The sequence below is a fragment of the Microtus oregoni genome, unplaced genomic scaffold (genome assembly GCF_018167655.1).
Source record: "Microtus oregoni isolate MIOR12 unplaced genomic scaffold, Mior012 000031F_ref0000149, whole genome shotgun sequence".
NCBI classification, from domain to species: Eukaryota; Metazoa; Chordata; class Mammalia; order Rodentia; family Cricetidae; genus Microtus; species Microtus oregoni.
Genome location: NW_024543090.1, coordinates 15,440,001 through 15,449,291, shown reverse-complemented (window position 1 = coordinate 15,449,291; position 9,291 = coordinate 15,440,001). Strand labels below are relative to the sequence as shown.

Genomic DNA, 9,291 nt, shown 5'->3' with positions numbered 1-9,291 from the left:
AAAATGGAGTTACACTTTTGATTGACGTTTCTATGCTACAGTTGCTAGGCAGCAAAATTATGATTTTATTATCAGCTGCAACGTATTTGATTTACTTTCTTACCTTAGTGAAACAACAATCCCACCTCTGCATGATACAGAATAACTTAATTGTTGACTTCATGACAGAAACAGCAATGCTGGCGAAGAAAATTCGTGGACTGTTCTTGTGCTCTGAATAAAAGATGTAATCGGATGCAATCATTTCATTAATACACACATGGCTCTGTAATGGAAATGCTGGGGAGCAGATGGCCAGGAGTGGACTGAGATAAAATGAGATGGGTGTTTTCAGTTTAGCAACTAACTACTTAGCCTGTGTGGATTACATTAAGTACTTACAGACCACATGAACACATTTCAGAATGAAATTCTGGCTTTGTGTCCAGTAGCAGCCATTGCTACCGTGAGGAAAAAGCCCACTTCACTGGGTTTGTTAAAAGCTATCACGCTCAGCAGTTAATAGTGTACATTATTGCAGTAGGTTTGAATGTGACTGAGTATTGGAGTCAGAATAAGCTAAATACAAATGCATAGATGTCACTTCCGGGGATGCTGATTTAATTGGTCTGGAGGATAGCTTGGGTACAACTGGGTTTTAAAACACCCTGGTGATCTTAAGATGTAGCAAATATAAGAATCATTGCATTTGTGTAATTCCCGTATTTTCACATGTTAGACCCTTTATAGATCAATAAATGAAGCAAGTACTTTTGTGGTATACCATTTGGAAAGGCTTAGATATCCCTCGCTCCCAAATAGCTGTTCGCTTCTTAAAGCATAGCATTTGAACAGCTACCTCAAAACGTTCATTTCTTTGGATGAAGGCTTTGCAACTTAAATAAGGCTAATTCCTCTGAGAGGGATAATACATTAAGTGGTTATCAGTTATTAACACTCCGTGTGTGTTCCCTTATTGGATTACTTCCCTTTGTGGTGGTAAGGGGTGGGAGTGGATGAAGTGTGGTGAAGGAAGACTCCGGGATCAACAGGACATGGAATCAAGGTGAGTCCCAAACATGGGGTATTAGTCCAGTCTATAATAAGGATCAGTTTGATGATGAGTTTATACCAAGAGTCTCGACCTTGCTAATGCTGCTAATACAACTCTCCATGTTCTGGTGACCCCAACCAGAGACTTATTTTGCTGCTACTTCATAAGTATAATGTTGCTGCTATGGTTCGTAATGTAAATATCTGTTATGCAGAATATCTGATAAGTAATCCCCTTAAAGGGGTCACAACGCACAGGTTGCGAACCGCTGGGTTAGACTAAACATGGGCTGAGTGGCAAGTGGCCTGTCGCTAGTCTGACTCATCTGCAGAAACAAGAGGCCCTCCACAGCAGTCTTTGCTGCCGGTGCTTAGGAGAGAGCAGAAAGCTGGTTGGTTGTCAAAAGCAATCTCCGATCTAAACAACACTGAGTCTCCGGAACCCTGATGAAGCAGATGTTGACTGAACTTCTGGAAGTCAAGAAGCAGGCAGCCAGTAGAGTCCACATGGGGCTTAAACATATCTCCTCTTAGAGATGCTTCCTCTACGGACTCCTCCCTACCCCACCTTATCACACGGGAAGCTCCAATAAAGCAGCAGGAAGAACTCAACTCTCAGGTCTGACTTTCAGCACCACAGTCTGGTGTAAAAGAGGCAGAGGCACGGGGGGCTGGAGAGATGGCTCAGGGTTAAGAGCATCGCCTGCTCTTCCAAAGGCCCTGAGTTCAATTCCAAGCAACCACATGGTGGCTCACAACCATGTGTAATGAGGTCCGGTGCCCTCTTCTGGCCTGCAGGCATATATACAGACAGAACATTGTATACATAGTAAATAAATAAATTTATAAAAAAATTTTAAAAAAAAGAGGCAGAGGCAGGTGCATATGACAACCAAAAAATATTCTCCCAGTCCGACCATTTCTCAAGGGCAGGCCCTACCCACATGCATTTCCCCTGTAATTTCCTCATCTCTTTTATACAGACTGGAAACCCAGCAGGAAGCCTGGCTATAGCCTGCATGGCTGGGGCTCTGGGTGGACAGTGACAAAAAGATCGTGGAGAGGCGGGGACCCAGACACCAGGATGGCTCTTTGGCACTGTCGCTGAATAACTTCTGAATAGCTTCAACTTAAAAGAAATCTCTTCCTGCGGGTCTAATGAGCCTCCCTGGGAAGCTCCCAATGTGAATGGGAATCACGACTTGACATAAACGGGAAAGATTATATGTCAGCAGGACTGATTTGATTCTTAATGGAGTGTTAGTTTATTTGCTGTGATTTCACACTTCTGCCTTGGCCACAATGCCATATTGCGTTAATCCCTGAGACATTACTGCACAAGGCATATTTATTTTATATACAAGGTGAATGAGAAATGGGGAATTTGTGCTTTTTTTTTTACGTACATTCTCTTTATTCAAAGGACTAGCAGGAGGAAGATGGTAGATTTGACCATCAGTTAGAAACATGATTTCTTGAGGCTAAGTCACAGTTTGGAATTTGGGCTCATGGATGGCGACAGATTCTGGCCATATTTAGGGCTGTTTATGATCAGTGGGTTGCACAGCTTTATTCCCCTTTGAGACAGTAAATTTTGTACATCTCTCAAGGCAAGCATTTCCCTAAAAATCTGGGCTGAGATTTAAACATATGGAAGAAACACAAAAGATAAAAAGGGAGACGTCACTTTGCACCAACGAGTAAATTCCATTCGCCATTTATGTGCTTTTAAGTCTCCTAAGACAAGTTAGTTTTATCCCTTCAGAAGGCAATTTGATGTTCTCACTGGTGAACAGATGCATGCAGGCCACTGGGGGAAGTGAATCTCAGTGAACTCTGCTCGTGAATGAAATGTGAAAGACTGTAACCCTGAGACCAATCCCACACAGAATAGAGTCTTCCCCATCACATGGATCCTGGGAGGCTGCAGATGTTTGTGCTTCCCAGGAGAGATGCATGCAGAGCTCTGATCAGCTTTCCAAGGCCACCTTGCTGATGCTGCTGATGCTGCAGCCTAAGCTTTGCTGCTGCAGCAGTCCCTGGGTTAGTTTAGCAAGTGCCAGGACCACAGCGAGGAGGCAAAGAATAGAGAAGACAACAGCAGGGACCAATAGTTAGCAAGAAGGCTTTCTCCCCGAGGAATCCAGGCCACCCCTAATGTGTTAAAAGTCCCATGTGCCAAATGGATCCCCTTTTCCTCTCTGTCTTAAATACAATTACATCATAGAGGAGAAGTGAGATGACCTCCAATCAGGGAGCATGTAGCCCTCCCAGGTCACAAGAGCTAATTGGCCTGAGTGTCTTCACCATACTCCTCCAACAAATGTTTGATTTCCACAGTGCTAAAGACCACGAGGAATACATGCCCTCTGTTCTCCCAATAGCAAATGTTCTAGTAAAGCAGAGGTCAAAAGAACAACATTCATTTTTACGAGTATGGAGTTTAGTGAAATTTCAGTTACCAGATACTTGAAGCTGCATTGTTTACAAGTTCATGTAGAACCTGTGGTTGAAGGAAATGAGGTTTCAAGTATATATAAAGATGAACGCACATCAAGACATGCCCACATAGTAATATTTATCATTGTCAGTAACTCTGCATTCCATTCCTGGGTCAGAATATTAATTCTACAGCCTACCACACCCTTTGCTAGTCTTTGCAGCTTTTTCCTTCCAGCTGAGATAAAGCTTTTCCTGCTTGGTCAATGGGCATCGCCAGCTGCTAAGACGGGGATTCACAAAGAGAGCAAACCAGAAGTCATTGTGATTTACATAATTACAGGTACCTACGTCTCTATGATCCAAACCACTCTAAAGGTCGGGGTTTTCACCATTTTACATTATGTCAGTCTTCCTAAAGTCTCTGAACACCATATTTGTCATTGTATGCTAAGAAACAATGTGCCATTAATTATGATCTCTATTCCTTAAGGATTTATGGTCCAGGAATAGGGCCAAAGCCGGGAGATCCACCTTCACTATAACATGTACAGTCCCTGTGAACTTTCACTTACCAAGTCACAGATAGGTCTGTTTTCAGATCTGTGAAGTATGGGGAGAGGTTTCCTGACTTCCGGGTTTCATTCCCATACTAGCAAGCATGGAATGTAAATGTTATCCAAATTTTAGTTGACAAGAGTTTGACCCTTGCTTCCACAGACTTTAATTTAGCAATCTGGTTTGGCAGTTTGGTATCTGTATTCTTAACCTACCCAGGCGGCCTACTGGACACTAAGATTAATTCTATGTGTCCTATATTTGATTACCATCTGAGGCCCTTGCTCTAGTCTTATAAAATGATCTTCAAATTAGAATTAATGGGAGGAACTTCACAGTTGACTTAAATAAGTAGCTACAATCAGAGAGGAATTGAGAAGTCAGAGACCAGACAGATGAAATAATGCCCCGAGGAAACTCAGAGTTGTCCAGCTGTATATAAAACCTCTTTATATTTAATGCAGAACAATCAAGACAAATTATTCATTGAAAATGGTGTAGATTGGGCTCAAAAGAGGAAGGCAAACATAGATGTGCTTAACCACTTATGCATGATTTCTGAAAATAAAAGTAGTTAAAAGTTGGATCTTTTCTGGATTTTGTAGTCCCAATCTTTGGAGTGACATTTGCATTTTATTTCTAAATATCTGTGCACCTCTTGCATATTCTCTTGACAGGCTTTTGATCTCTGAAAATAAGAAAGTTTGGAATTTAAAATAATGAAATTTAAATTGATGAATATTCTACAGTTATTTTTGTCCCGTGGAAGTTTTGCTGTCTATAATTTCAATTTCCTAATTGTATTTTAATACAGTTTCACACAGAAATTAGGGTTTGTGCTTCTTCTGTCTATTGCAGTGCAGTAAACAACTAAAATTTTGACAAATAAAATAAAATATGGTAAGAATAAGTTTTGTAGCTTTAAAAACAAAGTAATTAATATATCATAGGCTCTACGTAGAAGTGTTTTGAGTGTTTATCTACCAATGGTACATGTGTGTCTTCCATGTGTCATATTGAAACATATTTAAAAATAATAAACTGCTGGTTAACAATTCCGTCATAGCCTAGTGATTGAAATTTGCATTATACTCACTATCTATAAAGGTTTGGCAAGACCTAAGCACAGAAGACGACTTTGAGTTATGTAGCTTATTAGGGGGCATTTAAAGGTTGTTAATGAGATTGCCCTTGGTACTTTCTCATTCATTTTCTCTCTATGGTTCTTTACTCCAAAAACGTCTGCCATAGATGAGATTCAGGGACTCAAGGGAGCAAAGAGAATGTGCATCACGTTTGAGATGAGGGAATCACCATCCATCTGTTAGCCAACTGGAAAAAAAAATTTCTTTCTATTTCCATTCTCGTGCATATTTTTCTGCCAGGAGGGTGAAGCCGCCCCTGCCTTAACGGTAGCATTCCCTTTATACCCTACATATTTCTCCATCTCTGGTGGACTCCTTCACTGCTGCTGTCCATGAAGATCGGCTTCCCTGGACTAAGAGTGTCAGCCCCAAGAGACAACCTTGGTGCAGTCATACCACTGATGCTCAAGCTTGGGTTCCGTCTGTAAGCAGTATGCATGCAGAATGGGACGTGTGGAGACTCCAGGCTCTACTCTGCATCTTTCCTCTCAGTCTCAGGGCCACCCGGTACCCAACTGACTCAATTGTTCTAGAGTCAAAGCACATCCTAGTGTAACTTATATAATACACATGTGTGTGCTCCCTGTGGGTAATTACGGCTGCATTATATTCCTAAGACCAGCTAGCAACCCCTTCCCAGTCAGATCTTCGAAAGGACGACACGTCCTTACTCACTGTGCTTTGGGTATTTATGTGAAACACCCCCAACTTTGATGTCTCCTAAAACTGACCCTTAGCTAATTGGCAGCCTGCCGTGATTATTTCAATTTTCCTGGGACCAATTAAGTGGGCGCTGTAGAGGGAAGTGACAACAAAATGTAAATTTAAAAAACCGATTCTAGAATCTGTTCATTGAGGGAGGGAGAAAAGCAAAGGCTCAATAAGGAGGGAGTGTGGAGGGGGGGGCGGGGGGGGTGCGGGTGAGATTGTGAGCTGCTGTTTCGCTAGATGAATACTGGGTTCTTAACATTCAGGCTGGACCGTGCTAACCTGAAAAGTACCCCCTGCTCCCATCAGTTACGTGCAACTGAAAACGCAGCCTCCTAATCTGTGCAGGGAGAAATGGGAACTCATCGTGGCCAGCCCACTGACTCGCTGCTAGGCACCTGTTTGGTTGGCAAATACTTTGTACCCAGACCTTCATGCTCAGAACACCTCCACACCTGCAGTTAGGCGTCAGCCAGCAGGTAGTCTCAGCAGATCTTCCTCACTCCTGATCAACTCACCGAAGCCAGGACCCTCTGCAGCACTCCCGCCGGAGGCTGTCCTCTCCCGGTAAGGGCTAAGAAGAGCCCTTCCCCCCAACCAGCACCAGGATCTGGAAAAGGAATCTCAGTGGTGCTTCGGAAGGCCCAAAGCTAAAGGTGAGGGACAGGCGGGGACCGGCTAAGCTACCTACCTACTCGGTTCCCTCCTCACTCACCTACGAGTCTGCTCCTCTAGCGGGAGGCCGGCGGCCAGGTGAGGTTACCTGGAAGCCCCAGAAGCCCCGAGGGGCGCTGCAGTCCTTGACGTCCCCAGCCCCGGCGCAGCGGGGGACTCCACACCGTCTCCTCCTCCCCCACCCTCCCGCGGCGCGCGGCCGCGGCCCCTCGGGCTCCGACGCTCGGCGACAGCGGCACGCCGCGCTCTGCTCCCCTCCGCCGACCTGGCGTGACGCAGGCGGAGACTACTTAAGGGCGGATTAGAGGCGGTGGCCGCGGATTCCCCAGCCCCGCAGCCAGCACTGCGCGCCGCAGCAGAGCGGTAGCGCCAGGTGCCCGCTCCAGTGACAGGCACCGGGGACGGTGCGCCGACCCTCCCTCAGACTGCAAGATCGCGGGGAAGGCGGCGCAGAGACCGGTCTCCCGCGGGCAGGAGCTCGGCCACCTGCACGCTGCCACCCAGCCCCGCCCCTCGCCGGAAGACTGCGGGAGTCCACCTGACCCCCGGACGGCAGCTAGGTGCTGGTCAGCTCCTCCGCACCGCGCCAAGAGCCCCATTGGTCCGGACGCGCTTAGATTGCTTTCCCCCTACTCACCCTTTTCAAGTGCAATAAAAGGGGGAGGGGCTCTTGGATTTTTTTTTTTTAAGAAAGATTTTTTGTTTGCTTCATTAATTGGGGGGCAATTCGCTCCCGGTCAGGAGGTGCGGCCCGGGGAGGGGCCAGGACCAGGAACGTGCCCGGTACTGCCCAGTCTTTGTCTGCTGCCTCCGGATGCACAGCGATGGGGGAATGGACCATCTTGGAGAGGCTGCTGGAAGCCGCGGTGCAGCAGCACTCCACTATGATCGGGAGGTAAGGGCACCGAGCCAGCCGTCAGTGGGCCCGTCGGGTGGCCCTTGGGAATACCTTCTCCTACCTCTAAGGACCCCCAGACCCCTAGCCGGCCCTCTGCCTCCTCCTCCCCATCCTCTGTCCAAGTGCCAGTGTTGCCTGCATTAAGGGATTACCCAAAGCCCAGTGACGCCCCCCTCCTCCAGTTACTCCCGACCAGCTCCCCCATACTTTCTCAATACAGCACCACAGGGGGAAGGGGTTCAAGCTTCCGTCATCAGAAAAGGACTTGTGGACTCAGTCCTGGTACCCCTTCTCTCCAGAGTCAGGACCAGTCTCCATCTGGTTCCCTAAATAGATTCTACAAGGAAGGCAGAATTGCATTTGGACAGAGAAGGGCAAGTGGGGAGATGGATTTGCTCATCACAGCAGATGCATCGTTCTTTAACAGATATTTATTAAGCTAGACTCTGTTTTCCGGTAAAACTTAATGCCAGAGAGAGAGACACACACACAGAGCTGGCTTCTTTTGGTGGGTAGTTATATCTATATTATGTATATATACACATATGTATGTATATATATTTATTCATATTTATATCTACCTGCAGCTATCTATTTATGTATATAGACATGTGAATTTTGCGTTCATAACTGTTTCTATGGGCAATTAGGTTTTTATATGTTGAGACTAGGACTTACATACTCACCCCATGCGTAGACCCTCAAACACACATCCTCTGTAATGGATTTTGCTTGCATTGGCCAGAGTAAAGATGTACTTAGAGTCTCTATACAGTCTTCATATAAAGCTGAAATAGACACATTACAAAAGAACCATTAAAAGTGTATGAAATTCTGCAGAGGAGAGATCTTTGTAATATGAAGTATACCAGGCTTACCAGCCCCAAACAGAAAAGAGATAAAGTTGTTTTCCAGGCTCTCAGTTCAGTACCACTCAAGGGTGGACAGCTCCCTCGTCCAAGGACTGGTAAACATTGAAAAAGTAAAGATCAGGGACTTGCCATTAGTGACTTAGCCTATGAGAACCTCTCTCCCCCCTCCTTTTCCTCTGCTCAGGATCCTGTTGACTGTGGTGGTGATCTTCCGGATACTCATTGTGGCCATTGTGGGGGAGACGGTGTACGATGATGAGCAGACCATGTTTGTGTGCAACACCCTGCAGCCCGGCTGTAACCAGGCCTGCTATGACCGCGCCTTTCCCATCTCCCATATCCGTTATTGGGTCTTCCAGATCATAATGGTGTGCACCCCCAGTCTCTGCTTCATCACCTATTCCGTGCATCAGTCGGCCAAGCAGAGAGAACGCCGGTACTCTACTGTCTTCCTAGCCCTGGACAGAGACCCCACTGAGTCTATAGGGGGACCTGGAGGAACTGGGGTTGGGGGCAGTGGTGGGAGCAAGCGAGAAGATAAGAAGTTGCAAAATGCCATTGTGAACGGGGTGCTGCAGAACACAGAGAACACCAGCAAGGAGACAGAACCAGATTGCTTAGAGGTTAAAGAGCTGACTCCACACCCGTCAGGGCTGCGCACAGCAGCAAGGTCCAAGCTCCGAAGACAGGAAGGTATCTCCCGCTTCTACATCATCCAAGTGGTATTCCGAAATGCTCTGGAGATTGGGTTTCTGGTGGGCCAATACTTTCTATATGGCTTTAGTGTCCCAGGGTTGTATGAGTGTAACAGATACCCCTGCATCAAGGAGGTGGAATGTTATGTGTCTAGACCTACTGAGAAGACAGTCTTTCTGGTGTTCATGTTTGCTGTGAGCGGCATTTGTGTGGTGCTCAATCTGGCTGAACTTAACCATCTGGGATGGCGCAAGATCAAACTGGCTGT

At 46.1% G+C, this 9,291-nt stretch overlaps 1 protein-coding gene across 1 annotated transcript in view; it reads left to right on the top strand.

Moving 5' to 3' along the window:
- Positions 1-6,214: 6,214 nt before the first annotated feature.
- The window catches only part of Gjd2 (gap junction protein delta 2), a 3,898-nt gene continuing 821 nt past the window's right edge, over positions 6,215-9,291 (top strand). Inside the window, exons 1-3 of the mRNA XM_041679017.1 lie at positions 6,215-6,538; positions 7,299-7,452; positions 8,512-9,291. The exon at positions 8,512-9,291 is cut by the window's right edge and continues 821 nt beyond it. Coding sequence (XP_041534951.1) covers positions 7,382-7,452; positions 8,512-9,291 — 851 coding nt within the window. The 5' untranslated portion in view covers positions 6,215-6,538; positions 7,299-7,381. The remainder of the gene's footprint in view (positions 6,539-7,298; positions 7,453-8,511) is intronic.